Here is a 20,760-nt window from a genome sequence, read left to right on the forward strand (position 1 = left end):
CGAACCAAGTAAATATCTTTGTAACGACCCGACCCTTTGGCCTCTTGGGTCGGGTCGTTACAATAAAAGGCGCCTTTTTATTGTAATGACACGACCCTCTTGGCCCATTTGGCGGCCCATTTGGCCTCTTGGCCGGCCCTTGTGGCGGCTCAACTAGTGGTCCTTATGTCGTCGACCCATTTGGCGACCTCTCATGTCGTCGACCGACGACCCTTGGCCGTGGAGGTTTAGAGTTCGAATCCTGGGGGAGGCAAAAATCCACTGACTAGGGGTGGAAAGTCCTAGTGAGTAACGGCACGGCCAAGGGTCGTCGGTCGACGACATGAGAGGTCGCCAAATGGGTCGACGACATAAGGACCACCAGTTGGGCCGCCACAAGGGCCGCCCAAGAGGCCAAATGGGCCGCCAAATGGGCCAAGAGGGTCGGGTCGTTATAATCTTGGTGTCTTTTGTGTATTGTTCTTCTTCCGCTGTTACTTCTCAATTGTTTTATGATTACAAAACCAGTGAAAGTCACGAGCGTTATTCACCCCTCTCTAGCGCTTCTCGATCCAACATCTATGATTGGTAAACTCTAGGTTTCTTAATTTTCTACAACATTAGTTGATTTCCCATATAAGTTGTCAACATGTCAATGTATAAATGTGAGCCTAGTGATCTTCTCTACAACCTTAGTCTCATGATGTTATTTTTGGTCTCTATCCATGCTTAGATCCTTTTTCAGCCGTCAAGGTGTTTTGGCCAAAACATACTGATAGCCAAGAAGGATAAAAAATTCATGTCATATGAATATCAATATATTCATACTAGTCCTTTGAAATTATTTATGCTCTTTTATTTATGATTTTGAATCCTACAAGGTTGTCAAGATGTTTTGGCCAAAACATTTTAATAGACCCAAAAAAAGCGACTCATTCCTGTCATATTAGCACCATTGCACTTATATTAGTCTCCTAAAACTATTTCTAGTCTTTATTTATAATTTGAACTATGTTAGGTCATCAAGGTATTTTGGCCAAAATAACTTGATGACCAAAAAAGCTTGGATTCATGTCATATTGATACCATTGCTTTGAGCTCTTTTAGACTATCAATGTGTATACCTTGATGCCTAAAAGGGTTCAAATTCATGACATGTGGATAATATTACATCCCTTCTAATTTCCTAAATATGTTTTTAGTCTCTATCGATGATTATAAGTCCTTTTAGGCCATCAAGGTGCTTGACCAAAACCCTTTTTATGGCCACAAAATCATGTTGTATGGGCACTAATGCATCTCGACTTCTCTTCTAAAATTGTTTATACTCTTTATCCATGATTTTGAGTTTTTTTTAAAGTCATTAAGGTGTTTTGATAAAAATATCTTGATGGAAATATAAACACATTATAAGAAAAATAATGACAATCACTAACACTTCATTTTATGTTGTTTAGAACACTTGTTCATACTCCATGACCTATGACTCATTGGCGAGTCAGCCTTAGAATCCTCTGTCTTTTACTTTTTATAATTCCTTGCTTACAATATGAATAAGAAAACAACACTATGTAAGTTGTTTTGCCTTTGCTTGTGTTCACTAGTCTTCAAAAAAATCCTTTTATTTTCTTACAACTTTCAAGTTTTGCCATCAATTTATTATTTTTCTTCATCCTAGTTCACTATTTTATTGAGTTGATTGTTTTCGTGATCACTTCAACCTTCTTCCTGTCAATGGATTTGTTGGTTGACTCCATCTGTATCTAATTGATTGTTTGCCAAACAATGATACTTTAGTGGACTACTTTTGTTCCCAACTAATTGAGCTATTCTAACTCGCATACCATCTAATGACACGTATCGAGCTTTGTCAGATTTATGGTCTTCTTCAAACTTATTGTTAGAACTTTAATTGAGTGCCAAATAGATTCATTGAAATGAGAAAAATCTCCATAAAATGTAGGGATAGTAGTGGATTCATTGAAATTTGACCATTGTTCTTGAATGTTGATTAAAAGTTTTAAGCACATTATAAGAAAAACAATTCAATCACTAACACTTCATTTTAGGTTGTTTAGAAAATTTGTTCATACACTTCATGACCTATGACTCATTGGCGAATCACCCTTCCAATCCCAACTCTTTTATTCTTCTCATAACCTTATGAAGGTAAAGAAACTTTTTCCAATTCCTTGCTTACAATAAGAATAAGAAAACAACAATATGTAAGTAAAACAACACGAAATATAACAATCTATACAAGAATAGAGCTTTCTCATGACTTATTCACTTGCTTTGTTTTACCTTCGCTTGTGTGTTAGGGCGCGTATGAGCTGGGAGGGGGTGTGAATAACTCGCTTTTCTTCAAACTTGATGTTGCAGTGGAAAAATTGAGGTAAAAAATTCACAATTCTAACACTTAAATTTTACTTTGTATCCACCTCCTTGAGGTGACTAATCCAAGGATCCAATCTTCACACTCACAGATCTACTATGAATGTCTCCTTCTCAGAAACTTTCCGAAGGTGGAGAAGCCTCATACAAGTTGTTCTTACAAGAATACAATAAGAAAATGAGAATGCAAAGGCAAATACAATCGAAAATGACTTTACAACAATGAACCTTACTTTGCTTGTTCTTTTCTTTCTTAAGATTGTCTCTTGGTGGTAGGGAATACAACAACACTTGTCTATCAAACCCTCAAGTACTGGCATCTTCAAATGTCCATGAACTCCCCTTTTCTAGGGTTCCTTTCGGCTGAAAAATATCTCCCAATCAATTGGTTTGACATGCCAGATCGACCATTAAAAACTAGCAGAATGACCCTTTTTGTTTGACCAATCGATTAGTGAGTCATACCAATCAATTACTATCTTCCAATCGATTAAGTCAATCAATTCTAAAGCTTCTATTCGCAAAAGAAAATACTATCTAATTGACTGCCTTAATCGATTGACACTGCTAATCGATTGTCCTAATTGATTTCATCACCTTATATGCTCTCGCGAAAGCCTCTAATCAATAGTCCTAATTAATTCCAACCCTTCATGTTCTATTACGAAAAAGCTCCCAATCGATCAACCTGACTTATTGGCTTAGCCTCAATCGATTGCCCCTAATCGATTCCAAGGCCTCCTGTGCTCTTGTGAAAACACACCCAATCGATTACTTTGGGGCAGTCAATTACACCAATTGATTATCTAACCCTAAACCTTAAACCTGATATTCGAGTTTAGGGTTTACCAATCGATAGGCACATTGTCCCAATTGATTGGTGACACTGAATTCAATCCTCTCAAAACTAAATTTGTGTCTTTCTAAGTATCCAGTTAACCTCAACCTACCAAAACTCTCTTTGCTCAACATCTAGTCATCCTTGACCCATTGAGACTCCCCATTGCCCAATATCAATCAACCTTGACCTATTGGGACTAGCTCACCAAGTGTCTACTCTTCCTTGACCCACTTGGACTTTCCCTTGCCAACATTTCCGTTGGACTTCCACTGTCTAACCCCTCTAGAATTTTCATTGCCTAGTTCCCAACTAGATCTTTCACCGCTTAGCCTAACTAAGACTTTTATTGCACAATTCCCAACTAAGTCTTCCACTGCCTAGCCCGGCTAGGACTTTCTCTTGCCTAACCTTCGACTATGATTTTCAATTGTCTAATCTCCATTTAGAAATTTTCATTGCCTAACCTCCAATTAGAACTTTCTCAGTCAAGATCTGGTCCTCTATTAACCTACTTAACTTTTCTCTCACACATTATCAAACATTGAAACTCAAGCTTAGACCAACCAAAGCTTAGTCAAATAGATCAATTTAACCCGAGGACGATTGCATTAATAATCTCTCCCTTTTTGATATTTGACAATATGATTAAGTTAGACTAACTCATATTAGCCCAACTTTATTATTCTCATACCAAAGCATAAATGAAGGTTTCCTAATTTAAACCTACATTCTCCCCTTTTGACACATATCAAAAACCTTCTCTCAAGATTCATTACTCTTAACCTCCAAACATCCCAATGAAAGTCACATACATTTCATTATATTCAATGCTCTACCTTAAGCATTCAATTAATTTCTTTCAAAATTTCTCCTTCCATACTCAAATCATGTATTTTAGGTGATTCTCCCCTCAAACCATGCTCCAACTTCTATCATTGCACCAATAATGATTTGGAGTTCCTAAACCTATAAGAAATTCCAAAATTGAAGTCATGAGGTGAACCTTGAATATAAACATCCTCCTTAACTCCAAATTAGTCTCCTTTAACTATTCCTTTTTCATTTTCATCCAAAAAAACTACCCTTAAATGCTTACCTAAGCACATCAAAGGGTTAGGAATAGTTAAAATACCTAAATAAGGCTTAATCCATAGAAATAAACTCATTTCAGTAAAAATAATAGCTACCAATCGATAGGCATTTGACACCAATCGATTCTAGCTTATGTTAATCGATTGACGTGAGCTGCCAATCGATTACCACATATGTCAATCGATTGGCAACAGTGCCTAATCGATTGATATTATTGATTTTTATTCTAAATTTAGAAATTCATAAATAATTCTACGATATTCAAAAAAATCATGAAATTTTGTATAGACATTACTTTGTCATATAATATTAGGGAAAAATAGTTTTCTATGAAAATATATCTCATTTTCAAAGGATGATACAAAATTAAAAACTATTGAAAACTTCAATATTTCACTTTAGCTTTGTATCCAACTAATCAATGGTGATTCTTATCAACAAATAAACTTTGCCAAGGTTTTCCAAAGCATTTTTGGAATCATTTTTAAAATAAATTTTCAACCACGATCTTTGGACTAAATGCACATGATTTGTACATTTACTTTCCCCATGATTGGACTTCACAAAATCCATGTGTTTTGATGAAACTAAAACTCAAATAGATACACTAAATCAACATCTTGAGTTTTATAAATCCTTCTAACATCTCACTTATATCTAGTATGTCTTAATACACATACAAGTCATCTTATGGTCTTGTAAGATGTAACATTGGTTTTTCCTAAACTAATGGATCATGCAACGATCATTCATCATTATTCTTAATTACAAGGAATTAATACAATGTATAATAATGAATATGTCATGTATCACATGCATAATTTTTCAAAAGAAAATTAAATGATGCATAGAAATACTAAATATCATGTTAAGATGAATGAATTATATGATGTCATGACATGTGATAGGGCACACAAAACATGACAATTATGGCACAAAAAATACCTAGATTTTCATCTAAGTTTCAGTAACTAATCACTAAGCCAAAAACATGATTGACGGCCTATCTCCCTCGAATATGTCAAAATTCCAACTCGACACACTTTTGACTTTTATCATATTTGTCAATTTGATTAATCTCAATACCTCAAATTTTATTAGCACATTTAAACTCTTCAAGAGTAAAAATTAAATTTCCATTTTTAAGATATCATAATGCCTTGAAAATGCCCTAAAGTGCCAACTTTACTATAATTAGGTTAACTACCCTTCCATTTAGATTTGACACACTCTAAACTTATGTAAAGAGATCACACTCTTAGAAATCGAATATCTATTGGTGCTCCTTGGGTGTACTTGGTAGTTACTAGGGATAACTTCTCTAAATACCTTCCCAATATCTTTTCTAGGCTTCTTATAGTGATAACTTCTCTTGTAACCTTGACTTAACTCCTAGACCTAAGAGTAGTTCCATAGCTATATGGAATTCTATGATATCATGTCATATTCTCCTTAGATTTAAGTTTGTATCTCAAACCTTTCTTACCCTTAGATGACTCTTGTCTACCTGAACTTAGGTATTGCTTCTTGGACTCTTTGATATTATTTGTCATTTTCTCTAGGGTCTTCTCTAAGTTTTCAAGTCATAATCTCAAAACTTGATTTTCAGTCCTTAAATCCTCAAACTTTAGATTTTTCATGATTTCCTTGAGTGTTTTTCTTTTTACGTATATATCTAACTTCTTTAGAGTTCTTGTCTAAATTATTTTTTACCTTTCTATCCTTAGGTAAGATAGCTCTAGCATTATATAATCTATAATTTTCCTTAAAATTATCATGCTTCCTATTTATATGATAAATAGCACTAAAATAATAACATTTATTTCTAGCATGTTTTTTATCTTGAAATGAGGAAATATCATTAACTAATGGTACCTTAATTTTGCTCTTAGAAACTCCCCTTTGATTTGAGCTTCCTTCTTTGCTTTTACTTGAATGCCTCTTCTTTGGACATTAATTTTGATAATGTCATTTTTGATTGCACAAGAAGTACACAATGCACTCTTTATCCTTTCGTATACAAGTTCTGGCCTTTTTAGACTTTTTCCTTCGCCTTAGGTGGCATTTGAACCTTCTTTTTCATTAAATTGGGACTCTTATAGTTTCTTTTCTCCCTACACTCAAAGCACATTCCATGATATTTATTTTTACAAATTGAAATTGTTATACCTTTATGATTTATGCTCTCTTGACTTGTAGACGTGGAACATTCATTGTCTTTATTGGCTCCAGAAGTTGAGACTCATTCTCATTTCAGTGTCAATGAGCTCTCCCCCTCAATCCTTGAGGTAGATACCTCTTCAATTTCATTCTTAGATATTGAATGCCTCTCAACTACTGAATTCTCATGTATTTGAAAAAAAAATTCCTTCTTTGCCTTTTTCACCACTTTACATTGGGGGTAAATCTTCATGGAGCTTGACTAACTTACTCCATAACTTACTTGTATCCTTGTAGTTACCTATCTTACCCAAGATATTACTAGGAATCAAACTAACCAAAATTGTGGTTACCTTATCGTTTATTTTGGATTTTTGAAGTTTCTCCTCGGTCTACTTCTTCTTTTTGAGGAGTTTTCCATTGCTATCCATTAGAGCTTCAAATCTCTCCATTAGAGGAAACTATTATTCTATGTTCATCATGAAGAAACTCTCTACCCAAGCCTTCCATTGTCAAACCCTTCTTGTTCTATCATGAAAAAGCTCCCAATCGATCAACTTGATCGATTGGATTATCCTCAATTGATTTCCCCAATCGATTCCAAGGTCTTATACGCTCTCGTAAAAACACACTCAATCGATTACATTAATTGATTGCTTTGGGTCAATCAATTTCACCAATCAATTGCCTAACCCTAAATTTGAAATCCAAGTTTAGGGTTTACTAATTGATTGGCACATCATCCCAATCAATTGGTAACACTAAATTAGTCCTCTCAAGATTGAATTAATGTCTTTCTAGGTATTCAGTTAATCTCAGCGTACCAAGACTCTCTTTGCTCAACATCTGATCATCCTTGACACATCGAGACTCTCTATTACCCAATATCCAATCAACTTTGACTATTGGGACTAGCTCACCAAGTGTCTGGTCCTCCTTGACTTAATTGGACTTTTCCTTGTCAACCTTCTCGTTGGACTTCCACCGCCTAGTCCTGCCAGGACTTCCATTTCTTATTTATCAATTAGGTCATCCACCGCCTAGCCCCATTAGGACTTCCCCTTGTCAAACCTCTGGTAAGGACTTTATGTTGTTTAACCTTCGGTTATGACTTTCCATTGCCTAACCTCTGGTTATGATTTTTCATTGCCTAACCTCTGGTTATGATTTTTCATTGCCTAACCTCCGATTAGGACTTTTCGTTGCCTAACCTCCAAGTAGGACTTTCTCAGTCAAAAATCCAATCCTCTCTTGACCTACTTGACTTCTCTCTCACACATTGTCAAACATTGAAACTCAAGGTTGGACCAACTCGAGTTTAGTCAAACTGATCAACCTTGACCTAAGAATGATTGCACTAACATTGTGTTCACTAGTCTTTAAAAGATCCCTTTGTACCTTAATATAACTTTCAAGTTTTGCCAACAATATATTATTTTTCTTCATTCTAGTTGATTACTTTATTGAGTTGATTGTTTTCATGATCACTTCAACCTTCTTCCTGTCAATGGATTTGTTAGTAGACTCCTAGACTCCATCTATATCTAATTGTGTTAGGATGTATACTAAAAGTCTAGCTTTTGGTATAAACATTTATCTAGAAATAAGATTCACATTGGTCAAATGTCTATATTTATGATAAATGTAGTTGTTCAATTAATTTATATTGTAGATAACATGGTGTGTGGTGTCACATACAGAGGATCATGTTATCAGTACCTTATAAATTATAAACAGTAGCTCACGACCAAGATGGAAAGGAACAAACCATTGGAAGGTCGTAGTGTAATTAGGTATTAGTTTATCTTAACTATATAATTACACTAGTACACTAAGAGTGTATTGAGTAGGGCCATTAGAGGTCGTTTCTTTTTATACTGACTTTATAAAGGAACAAAGACCTCAGTTATTATGGAAGTGTGTGCTCTTAATCCTAATATACACTACAAGAATTTTTGCATTCAACAACACCCAATAGACAACGCTTTTTAATAAAAACGTTGTCGTTCTTTGTTTTACAACGCTTTTAGTGAAAAGCGTTGTCTATGGTATTTACTTTTTACTAAAGACAACGGTTTTTAATGAAGTGTTGTCTTTAGTGTTGTTGTTTATGGTCAAAGACAACATTTTTTTAAAAAACGTTTTTTAAAGTGTTGTGTATGTTTCCCCTAAACTCACTTAAAATAAATTCGCAGCCCTCGCTTTGCTAAACTCTAAACCCTCAACGCGCGCGCGCCTTCTCCTCACCACTCCTCTCCACGAGTTCTCCTCTCCACTCCTCTCCACGAGTGCCTTCTCCTCTCCTTCTCCTCTCCACGAGCGCCTTCTCCTCTCCACTCCTCTCCACGAGCGCCTTCTCCTCTCCACGAGCGCCTTCTCCTCTCCTTGCCGCGTGATCTCCTCTGAACCCTAATCTCGACCCAAACTCCTCACGCAAAACTCCTCACGCCGGCCCAACTCCTCCAAGTCGAGATCCCTAATCTCGCATTTCCCCATCTCCTCAATCAAAGTCAGCTTACCCTTCCTAATCTTCTCACGGCTCCTCAACTCCTCTGAACCCTTCGATCTTAGTTCCTTCCTCGCAGAGCAGATTCGAGAGTAGGAGGAACAGAAGAAAGAAAGGTAAAATTTCTTCCATCCCTCTAGAATAAGATTTTGTTTATTTTTGATTATTTTCCGAACTAGCCATTTTGCCGGATTCATACTGCATCAATTTTCCCCCTCCCCTGATTCCTATGATCTGTTTCTCCATTGACTGATGCTTTAATTTCTAATTCAGTACCCACCTCTGCATGGGATATATATATATATATATATATATATATATATATATATATATATATATATATAAAACTAGAGTGTCATTGAGCTTTCAGTAAGATCACAGATTGTAACGTTGTTGGTCTGTATTCAGAAAGTTATATGCATTAACTTTTCTGTCCGTGATATTCTTCAGGTTTGCTAACAGTATGCGAAGTGCTTGCTTATCAGAGCATGTGTTGATCTTTTTTAGCAGAGCATTTTTATGTTTACCTGGTAAAAAGGTGAAGCAGCATCACATGAATGAAGGCACAGTCCTAGACTTGATTTTGAAACCTGTGCATGACACTTCACTGGTTTTGCAGTTATATATATGTAGCTGGAGCAAGAGGGGGAATTAGTTCAAGCCATTTTTTTCCCCCTGGAAGGAGAGCCCGGGTGATGCATTAAAGCAGATCAAAAGTTCGTCCGAGTTAATTTTATTACTCTTACTCACTTGCAAAAGGTCCACTGAAAACTTTAGCTTAGATGCCAGATACAAGCTGAACGGTGAGTGTTTTTGTTACTTTCTGAGAATTGTCTGTATCTTATCTCGAAAGCAGGGGCTGCTGAACACTACTTTCTACCACCATTTCCAAAGAACATTAAGCATCGTGGCCTTGATGATTCAAGCTGCAAATCAATTTTTAAGTTTAATTATGAAGATCTCATCGTAATCGGCTTCTTTGGATCTTAATATTCTCGTTCAGCCCATCAAGTGTACACATCCTATGTTTCAATTTGTAGACATTATGATTTCATTGACTCATGCCCATCAAGTGTTTGATTAAATGTCTCTTCCATTATATAGATTTTAGTTGATACATTTTCTTTAGTTTAATTCCATGTAATGCTTGTTAGTTTAGTGATTTATGTTCCTATGATGTTTGTTCTTTATTTGAAACTTAGTTTACTTATAAAAGTACATCATATAGGACCATCCAGAATTGAATTAGTGGAGATTTTTCTAAATATTTGTATCAAGGGTCTACACTCTAGTACCATAAGAGCTAATGGACTACTTGATACCGGTAAAATAATTATGGATTTTGTTTCCATAGTTAATATGCGGTTAAATATACTTAGTGATGTTAAATGCAGCATTTTTTTTTATCAATTAATATTGAGAGTGAAATTTTAACACGGATTTCTCTGATTGCTATTGCAAATGCATAACATCCATTTTTAACTTATAAAATTTTAAAGGAAATTTGTTTGATTATACATAATTGAATGAAAGTCCTATGCTTCTTTGGTAGTATGTATTGAAGTTGGTTAGCTGTATGATATTAGAGAAAAGGCATTTTTAATCCACGATATAATTCTATGATTATTTATACCTCTGGCCTGTTCATCAAGTCCTTGAGAATCTCAGGTGTTCTGATATCACTAGCAATTAATACATAAATATTTTCATTAATTAGAATATCTTTTAAGGTAGATGCAGATTAGATGAGCCGATTTAATCGATATCGGTTGATAAGTAATGGTTCTATTTTTTTAGGATGAAATCCGATGGGATTAGATATTGGTAGCCTAGCCAGGTGAAGATCTGATGATTGTTGAATCAAATTTTTGTAGCAAATTAAAATTGCAATTAAGGTTAATTAATCTATATCAATGCAATTTTGGTTGCTGCATAGGAATCAATGCAATTTTGGCCCTTCATACATTGGATCGTAATCGGTATAATCCTATGTATTTGCCTAGTTAATTTCCATTGGAATCTTAGTGTTATTGAACCTTACAAGGATGCTATTTACTTGTTGGATTCCCTAAGTTGCCGCATTCGCGATGATGATTCAAAATACGTAATGGAAATGTGAGTTCAGATTTCTTTTAGTAAATATTTATTATAATAAAAATCTTATTTAACAAATATTCTTAACGTATGAAGGGCCTTAAAATTGTTTAATTCAACCAAGGGAAGGAAAGGTAGGAAAAATGTTAAGTGGGAAGTAGTTAAGGTATGTGTACTTTTGTTTAACATATATTGTAATGTGTATAATTTTCATTAACAATTTGACTCTAATTACTATATATAGGCTCCTCAATCTCCTCTCCTGCGAAACAATGTGGTTTTTTTGTAATGCGATTTATGAGAGAAATTATTGAAGAAGTTGAGACTATTGAGAGATTCACTGCAATCAATAGTAACATTATTTAGCTTATCTCAAATTATTTGACATAAACTATTTAAAATTGCAAAGTGATCAGTGTTGATTATTTTTTCCATTAACATAAATTGTGTATGCTCACAGTTCACAAAAATAGGGTACTCTCGTGAACAAATTGATGAGGTTCGGTCCGAGTTGGCGGAGTGCATACAAGATCATATTTATGAATAGGTATGGAATGATAGTTGCCATAATTCTATTTAGATTTAAGTTCATGGAATGGTGGTTTTTTTTGGTAATGGAATCATAGTTAATGCCAATTTTTTTGATGCAGTGCATAGTTACCAGATCGACCTTGAGCAGTTGACCCCAAAGAAAAGTTGTCACTGAAGTTTAAAAACTTGTGAAAATTTTTAGTGAATGATGATGTTTTGGAAAAATTGTCACTTAGGTGAAAGGATGTTTTCTGGATTAATATGCAAGTACAAAGCACTGTATTATATGTTATTCTGTAAAGTTCTGTCAGTGTAAATTATCTAGTTTCTTTATCTAGCTTTTGTTCCACTATTGGGTTTGTTTTTCTAATAATTACTCGTGCAGCAAAATATTGAGCAAGAAGCTGTAGATCTTATAATCAGGTAAAGTAGAAAAAGTTAACTACTTCATTATGCTTTCATCTTAGTATTTGTATATTTGATTTGTCTTCTTTGAACCAGCTTCAAGTCAAAAAGCCAGATCCTCTAGATAGCTGTTAAAAATAAGGTATTATTTGGTTTGTCAGTGATCTTAATATTTGGTAATATTTGGTCTTTGATGCTCACGACAGAGTTCCAACGCTGCATGATTACCTTGTTCAAGCAGATTGCTCGCTGCCTCAGTAGCTCGCATTTTCAGGTTTGTTTCATCATTGATATTCCTTCTTTTTAGTGTTCTATATTAAAAGGAAATACTAACTGTCGATGAGATTGTTATCCTCTTGCTTGAACATGAACCAAAGTATATAAATTTGACCTTTTGATCTGAAAGTATAAAAAAAGTTAATTGGATACTAGTTTTTTATTTTTTTTTTGCAGTTGCATTTGTTGTATTTTCATATGTTTCTCAGTGAACTTCTAAACAATTCTTTTTTCATTAATTTATTAAGGCTTATTATAAGTTTCAGTTCCTTAGTTAACTTTCTCTATTATTGAAACAAAGTTGAGTTATGGAATTCTTACATGAAATAAAAAATATCAAACTTGGCAGTATGTAATGAAGTTATGCTCAATAAAAGAATTAGTTTATATTGGTTTGGTAAATCATGTTAAAATTTTTAAAGAAGTCATCCCTTAATGCAGTTACTTGTGATTTTTCTTGTTGATAGATGTAATTTATATTTTTAGCCCATTGTACATCCAGTCAAAATGTCTCAAAATCTCAAAATCGTTCAATCATATCATTTTGCTACATTTTAGACAAAATAATAATGTGTGATGTCATTCTCTATCTCTCCCTCTCTGGCTTTGGAATGTTTATGATTTAGCTAATAAACCGTTAGACTATGGTTTTTCCCTGATGCTCACAGATTGCAACAGCATGTGCTCTCACAGCCTTTAAGTTGCGTCATCCAATAAAGATGTACCTTGATCGTAGCACGGATATGGTAATGGTAGGAGGAAGGCATCCAATGAAAATAACCTATTCTGTGGGTTTTAAATCCGATGGAAAGATTACGGCCTTGTACTTGAATTTGTTGGTAAATGCAGGCATATCAGAGGATTATAGTCCACTTATTTCACATGCCATTATAACTTGTCTAAAAAAATACAACTGGGGTGCTCTCGCTTTTGATATTAAACTATGCAAGATGAATCTTACAAGTAAATCATCGATGCGAGCACCAGGGCAGGTACAGGGATCTTACATTGCTGAAGCTATTATTGACCGTGTAGCATCTTTCCTGTCCTTGGATGTCGATGTTGTGAGAAAAAGAAATTTGCATACATATGAAAGCCTGAAGTTTTTTTATGGAAGTAGCAGTGGAGAAGCTCCGGAATATACTTTACCTGCTATAGTTGATGAGTTGTTTACATCTGCAAGCTACTTCAATCGTCTTGAAATGGTATTGCATTTCAATAGTTGCAACAAATGGAAAAAACGAGGGATTTCTTGGGTACCAATTGTATATGAAGTGGAACCAATGCCAACACCAGGGAAAGTATCCATTCTAAATGATGGTTCAATTGTTGTTGAAGTCGGAGGAATTGAAATAGGCCAGGGACTGTGGACAAAGGTGAAGCAAATGGCTGCATTCGGTCTTGAACAGCTATGGGATGAAGAGAAAAAATATCTTTTGGATAGGGTTAGAATCATTCAAGCAGATACTCTGAGTTTGGTTCAGGGAGGTTTAACTGCTGGAAGCACCAAATCTGAAGCAAGCTGCGAAGCAGTTCGTCTAGCATGCTCTATTCTAGTCAGCAGATTAAAGCCTCTTAAGCAAAGTTTGGAAGAGCAAATGGGATCAATTTCATGGGACACCCTTATTACCCAGGTGTGTAATTACGTCATTAATCAAATGTACTACTGTTTATTTATTGGCAAGAAGCTAAGCTTATTTCTGTAGTCTGTATGTGTTAGCTAGCTTATGCAAGTGAAGGACAGGATAGCTTATATGCATTCACTTTTAGGGATTTCCTGGGCTTTTTTATATTTTGGAAATCAAAGCAGTTACTTCCTTTCATCCATTATGAACTAGTTACCTTACAATATACAGGCAAATTTGCAATATGTGAACTTATCAGCGAGTACATTTTGGGTTGCTGACGATACTTCATCATATCTAAATTATGGGGCTGCTATAAGCGAGGTAACCTCCTTTGTAGATCATTCATATGATTGGCTTGTAATCACATTGCTAGTCTGTTTTCTTGATTTTGAAAATTGTGTGCATTCTAGGTAGAAATTGATGTTCTCACTGGAGCTACTACGATATTGAGAGCAGACCTTACATATGACTGCGGACAGAGCTTGAGTCCTGCCGTGGATCTAGGACAGGTTTTTTTTTTTTTCATCTGTCCTATTGATTTTATAATCCTAAATCACAATCAGCCGTATGTTCATATACTTATATCTGAGTGTTTCTGCAGGTTGAAGGGTCTTTTGTTCAAGGAATTGGATTTTTTGTCCTATTGATTTTGTTCAATATATAAAGAAAACTTGTCAGTTACGATATAAACACACTTACGGTATGAATTACATGTATATATAACATTGACATATTATTTAGTACGAGATTTACATGTATGAAAGTTTTCATACAAAATTTCTTGATTGCCTACAACCCCAGGTGTGCTGATGACAAGTTGAAGAAGATGGCTCTAAGAGTGATAGCTGAAAGCCTTTCAGAAGAAGAGATTGCTGGACTTAAAGAAGCAATTCCATGCGATGGACACCAACAACAAGTTAGTCAATGATGAGGTTTTGTAAAACTTGTGTGTTTGAAAAATTATTGTCATGAAGTTAAGGATAACTTGTATGATACAAATTTAATTTGTGGATCAATATGTATACATTTTGTTTGTATAATATAAAGTTTTATTTATTTGTTAAATAGTCTTATTATAAAAATGATTGTGGTTGTGGATATTCAATTATATGTAAATTTTGAGTATTTTTTATAATTTTTGCTATTTAATTAAGAAAAACACTATTTTTTATAAATTTAAAAAGACAACGTTTTTAAGTAATAAAAGACAACGCTTAAAAAACAATGTCTTTGAGACCAACCACAACGCTTTTAAAGCGTTGTCTTTGATATGTGCATTTTTACAACAGCATCTATAACAACGCTTTTTAAGAACGAAAAGACAACGCTTAAAAAGCGTTGTCTTTGTGACCAACCACAACGCTTTTAAAGCGTTGTCTTTGATATGACTTTCTACAACACCATCTACAACATCACTTTTTAAGTACATACGACAACGCCAAAAAAGCGTTGTTGTTTAGCTTTTTTCTTGTAGTGATAATAACAAGCACATATATTTGATATTTATTTTTTTAATTAATCAATGTGTGAGATTTAGTTCGATAAATCAATAAGCCCGATAAGTTGGGAAATGATATCACTTATAGTGTGTGTTGTTGATTATAGAAGGAAACTGTGTCCTAGTAATCTAGGTTGAGAATGTCCCCAAGAGGAGCTCATAAGGATTGCCATGTTAAACCCTGCAGGTGGACTTAGTCCGACATGACGATGAAGTTGAGTGGTACTACTCTTGGAGCTAGATATTAATTAAGTGAGTTGTCAATAACTTACTTAATTAGTGGACATTTGTTATCTTAAACATAGGGAGACTAACACACTCATAATAAGAAGGAGCCCAAAATGTAATTTGGAATTGATGCGGTAATTCAATAATAGTTCTTTAGTGGAATGAATTATTATTGATGAAATTAAATTGTGTGTTCAGGGCGAACACGGGATGCTTAATTTCATTGGAAGACCAAAACTAATTCCTCCTCTCGGTCCCTATCGTAGCTTCTTGTATATAGAGATTTATACCCACCACATACCCACCTTCTTACCCATCCAATGGGGCCGGCCAAGACCAAGTGGATGAGCCAAGTTGGTGGCCGGCCAAAGCTTGGGTCCCAAGCTTAGGTGGCCGGCCACTAGAGTATTAAAAGGATTTTTATTAAAATTATTTCTTATGTGGATATCAAGATTTTTAAAAGAGAGTTTAAAAATTAAAAATTTCCTTTCATATCTTTCTACAAAAGATTAAGATAAGAGATTAATCTCTTTCCTTATTTGTAGATTAAAAGGATGGTTTTAATTTTTGGTAAAAACTTTCCTTATTTGTAAATCATCTACATGTTTAAAAGAGAGTTTAAAATTTGAAATCTTTCCTTATTTTTTGATTAAAAGGTGGATTTTAAATTTTAAGAAAACTTTACTTTTTAACCATGTTCATGATTTAAAAGAGAGTTTAAAAATTAAATATTCTCTTTTATAAGTTTCTACAAAAGATTAAGAAAAGATTTGATATCTTTCCTTATTTGTAGATTAAAAGAGATTTTAATTTTTAGAGATAACTTTCTTTTTATCCACATGTTTAAAAGAAAGATTTTAATTTATTAAATTTCCTTTTTATAAACCAATCATGAAGGGATAAAAATTATTAGAGAAATTTTATTTTAAAATTTTCGGAAACAAATTAGGAAGGTTTTAATTCTTGATTGAATTAAATTTCCTTTGCTTAGATTATTGTGGCCGGCCATGTTGATTAATAAAAGAGAAATTGATTTTATATCAATTAAATTTATTTTTCATGGCAAAGGAATTAAGGAAGTTTTTATTAAAATTTCCTTATTTGCCAAGACCAAGGATTATAAAAGAGGAGATAGAGGTGCCTTCATGAGAACAACTCTATTCTATTTTTCTCCCTCTTTTTCTTCCTTGGTGTGGCCGGCCATCCTCTCCTCCTCTCTTCTCTTTGATGGCCGAACCTCATCCTTCTTGTGGAGATTCATATGGTGGCCGGATCAAGTTTAGAGAAGAAGAAGAAGAAGGAGAGAAAGAAAGCTTTGTTTCTAGCATCCCTTGGAGCATGGTGGTGGTGGCCGAACCTCTTCATCCTAGGAGAAGTTTTGATGGACGAAACTTGCAAGGAAGAAGAAGGTGCCTTGGTGGTTCTCATCTTGGAAGATCGTTGCCCACACAACGTCCGAGGTTAGAAGAGGAATACGGTAGAAGACCTAGAGGTTTTTGCTTGCAAAAGAAAAGGTATACTAGTATTTATTTTCCGCATCATACTTGTTTTGTCTTCATGTAAAAATACCAAATACAAGAGGCATGCGATTCTAGTATTTTGAATTTGTTTTCGATATTGTGTTCTTTGTTTTTCTTTTCCTTGTGATTTGATTGTTCTTTTCAGTTGACCTAAAGTTATTTAAGGAAATTAAATATTAGCTTTCTTTAAAAGGCTTTGTCTAGGTGGTGGTGGTTGTTCCCATATCCAAGAAGGCCATGTGCCTCGCCATGCAGTCCTGGAAGCTAATTTTGGAAATTAATATTTAATGGAATTAATAACCTAGGTGATTTGGATCGAACGTGTTAAGTTCTGCAGGAGATCCAAGTCTAAACCTAAAAGAACAAATAGATTAAACTTTGGATCAAACGTGTTAAGTTCCGCATGTGATCCAAGTTTAATTTAAAAGAACACATGGTAGCTAGGAAAAGGTTTAGACCTTTGTACAAAATTTTGTACAGTGGAACCATTTGGCTTTTCGAGTAGCAACCAACAATTGGTATCAGAGCTAGGGTTTTGCCTCTGTGTATTTGGTATTAGTTTAATTATGCACATGACATACATAATTTAGGCAGGATAATAGTAGGATGTGCTAACTTTGTGGATGCAGGATCCAACTATTATGGCTTATAGATATTGTGTGTGTGATTGGACCCTTGGACATGTCAAGGGCATTTTATTGTGTGTGCATGATTGTATTATAAAATACAGCAGGAGTTGTATTTAGTTTTATTAGGATTTTATTTTTTGATCTAGATACATGTACATTCCTTCGAGGAATATAGGATCGAAAAATGTAAAATTCTATTTATGTCGTAGATCGAATCTTGCAAAGCGTGGAACCTTTTGAGGATCAGAGGCGCAGCGGAACAAGGAGCAAGATGGATGCGACAACTAGACCCGGTGGCGGTGGCCAAAGATGGCAGCAGCTAGGGTTGGCGACACACGGTGGACAGCAATAGATAAAAGTCATAATAGTTGAAAATTAGTTTTTCTATTTATTGCTTTTTATGTTGTGCTGTGTGTGCTTGTTAGTATGCATGTTAAGTAGGCTAGCATAGTCAAAATTCCTCACTTTAAATAACTAAGTGGGAGAGGGATTTATTTTTAAATAAATTTCACGGTCTCCATTACTGGTTTATAAGTGATGCAACAAGCTTGCGCGTTGGCTCTGAATGCCTTCCTCCATATCGGATGAGCTTGTTTGCGGATCACTAGATTAAACTTCCATTTTGGATGACTATAGGAAGTTAATTAAGAGCGTGTGATCTTCCCCATCGGAAGGGGCACAATCTTATTAATGGACTTAGTGTCAAGTAATGGTATACACTTAGGCACGTCTAATAGTATCCTCCCCATCGGAGTCACTGCTATTATTTGTGCGACTGAAGAAAACTAACTATTAATTTGTCAAATAAATAAGTTGACAAGATAATAAAATTAAAAACCCCTCTTACAAATATTTGATTTTGAATACGTCCACACTATCGTGGCATACAAAATTCACGGTGTTTGAGGTAATTTTATTTGTCATAAAGATTTATTGACAAGATAATTAATGGATAAACTCCTCCTCTTACAAATGTTTAATTTTGTATACGTCCACACTATCGTGGCATGCAAAATTCACGATGTTTGAGGTGTTGGTGAATTTAAATAATATTGTTTGAGGAATCAATGTTATTTTAAATTCAAAAGTTTTGACCAAATATTTGATCAAAGAAAGATCAACTATTAATTTTATTCGTCATAAAGTAAAGTTGACGAGATTAATGGATAAAATCTCTTCTTTGATTTTGTATACGTCCACACTATCGTGACATACAAAATTCATGAGGATTTTAAGGAATTGATCTTGACCAAATATTTTTGTGATTCTTAGGATTTAATGTAACGACCCAATTTTCCCTATTTCAAGTTCTAAAAGTCCATAAAAATATTTGGAAATACCTTTAAAATATTCTAGAGATTTTTTAGAAATTTTTAGAGTATTTTTACGTAATTTTTGGAGTTCGTTTGGTATTTTTACCAAGAGGAAGAAGTTTTTTAAAAAAAAGAGAAGAAATATGTTGAAGCCAGGTTTTGAACCCACAACCTTGACCCGAGCCGAACCTCAACCGAAACCAGCCCAACCAGCTGAGCTACACGATTTTTGTTAACCTTATATGGAGCGAAATATATATATATGCAGTAGCTGGAACGTTTGAAATAAATTGGACAAAAAGGGGCGCGACTGAGAATCGAAGCACAGACCTGTGGCTTCAAGCAAAACCCAACGGACCAATTGCGCCAGCGGTCAGTGTTAATCAAATATGTAGCGACAAATATATAAGCTATAGTTAGTAATAGGAAACCTAGTTTTAAAAAGACCTAAATTTTCTTCCCGAGCCCTAAACCTCTCCTCTTCTCACGCGACGGCGCGACTCCTTTTCGGGCGGAACCGCAGCAACTTTGGAGCTTCTCTCCGGCGGTCGGCGAAGGCTTCTTCCGGCGAATCTTGTGCATCCGAGCTCTCCTAGTCAAGGAGAACACGCGGAAAGGAAGGGATCGCCGAGATCTCCACCTTCTCCGAACCCTAGAAGCTTTAGAGTTTTCTTTTCCAGTCGGTTGTAAGTCCAAGCAAATCACGGTGAGTTGCTACTCACCTGCAGTAGGATAGCTCCGAGATTTGTTTTCCTTGTTGCCGTGATTTAAGGATTTTGGTTTTATGCTATTGCCGTGAGTTTGATTTTGAAAGCATGCTGTGAAATCGCTTGTGTGTTTGCTGCTGTGACTTTCAAAGAAGGGAAACGAATTGCATAGTGTAGGCATATGGTCTGAGTTTTCCCTGCCGTGGCACTGGGTATACAGAATAGTTAGGTTTTTGGTTCCTTGCCACGGTACTGAACAGAAGTGTGTTAGTCTTATTGGTATATGCAGTAGACGATGAACATGAGATAGCTTGGGATAAATTTTGAGCTTGTAGTTGTTTTCCTCCTCACTGTTAGCATTCGGTTAGAACCTTTAATAGAGTAATTAGTTAGTAGAGTAATTAGACCTGCAGTTTCGTTTCTGTTGCTTTATAAAAGTACAAGCTTGAACCAGTTTTACATATGTTTGTTTAAGATTCCAGCAAGCTTCACAAAGGCTTAAATTCCAACAAGTTTCAAATTAGTTTGTGCCACAAAAGGGGACATGAACAGCCTTGGAGTTTACTGTTTTGGTTTTAGTTATGTTTAGTATTCCAGTTTTAGTTTTGTTTGGCATTGCAGTTTTTCAATTGTATTGCAGTTTTAGATTTAAAGCATTCAGTTTAGTTTGTCATAGATTTATTAAGCATTTTAGCGCAGATTTGTATTAGTCTTATATGCAGATTTTCTAGTTTTCATTTGCTATTATTGAGCATGTGCAGTTTTAATTGCTATGAGTTAAGCATGATCAGTTTTCTTTATTACTAGATACACATGAGCAGTTTCTTTGGTTTTATTTGCTATTTTAATAAGCATGAACAACCATGTATTCTAGTGGGAAAATAAGAGTTCTATCAAATTCTTTTAGAAGCATTAACAAGTAAAAAGAAAGAAAAAGAAAAGAAAGAAAAGGCCAAGGC

The 20,760-nt window shown here is 34.8% G+C and overlaps 1 protein-coding gene across 1 annotated transcript; it reads left to right on the plus strand.

Annotated features, from left to right (window-relative positions):
• Positions 1-13,027: 13,027 nt before the first annotated feature.
• Positions 13,028-14,570, plus strand: LOC122050626 (putative aldehyde oxidase-like protein). The gene is made up of 4 exons (XM_042611518.1): positions 13,028-13,912; positions 14,135-14,227; positions 14,317-14,415; positions 14,508-14,570. The coding sequence occupies exons 1-4, from the start codon at positions 13,028-13,030 to the stop codon at positions 14,568-14,570; spliced, it is 1,140 nt and encodes a 379-aa protein (XP_042467452.1).
• Positions 14,571-20,760: the final 6,190 nt, after the last annotated feature.

The sequence above is a fragment of the Zingiber officinale genome, chromosome 3A (assembly GCF_018446385.1).
Source record: "Zingiber officinale cultivar Zhangliang chromosome 3A, Zo_v1.1, whole genome shotgun sequence".
Taxonomy (NCBI): domain Eukaryota; kingdom Viridiplantae; phylum Streptophyta; class Magnoliopsida; order Zingiberales; family Zingiberaceae; genus Zingiber; species Zingiber officinale.

What these genes read in the sequence shown, in the direction of transcription:
- LOC122050626 (XM_042611518.1), top strand. Translation starts at nt 13,028, where the DNA reads ATGGTAGGAGGAAGGCATCCAATGAAAATAACCTATTCTGTGGGTTTT. An exon ending in GGGACACCCTTATTACCCAG is followed by an intron (nt 13,913 to 14,134) that starts GTGTGTAATTAC and finishes TACAATATACAG; the next exon opens with GCAAATTTGCAATATGTGAA. An exon ending in CTGCCGTGGATCTAGGACAG is followed by an intron (nt 14,416 to 14,507) that starts GTTTTTTTTTTT and finishes GTGTTTCTGCAG; the next exon opens with GTTGAAGGGTCTTTTGTTCA.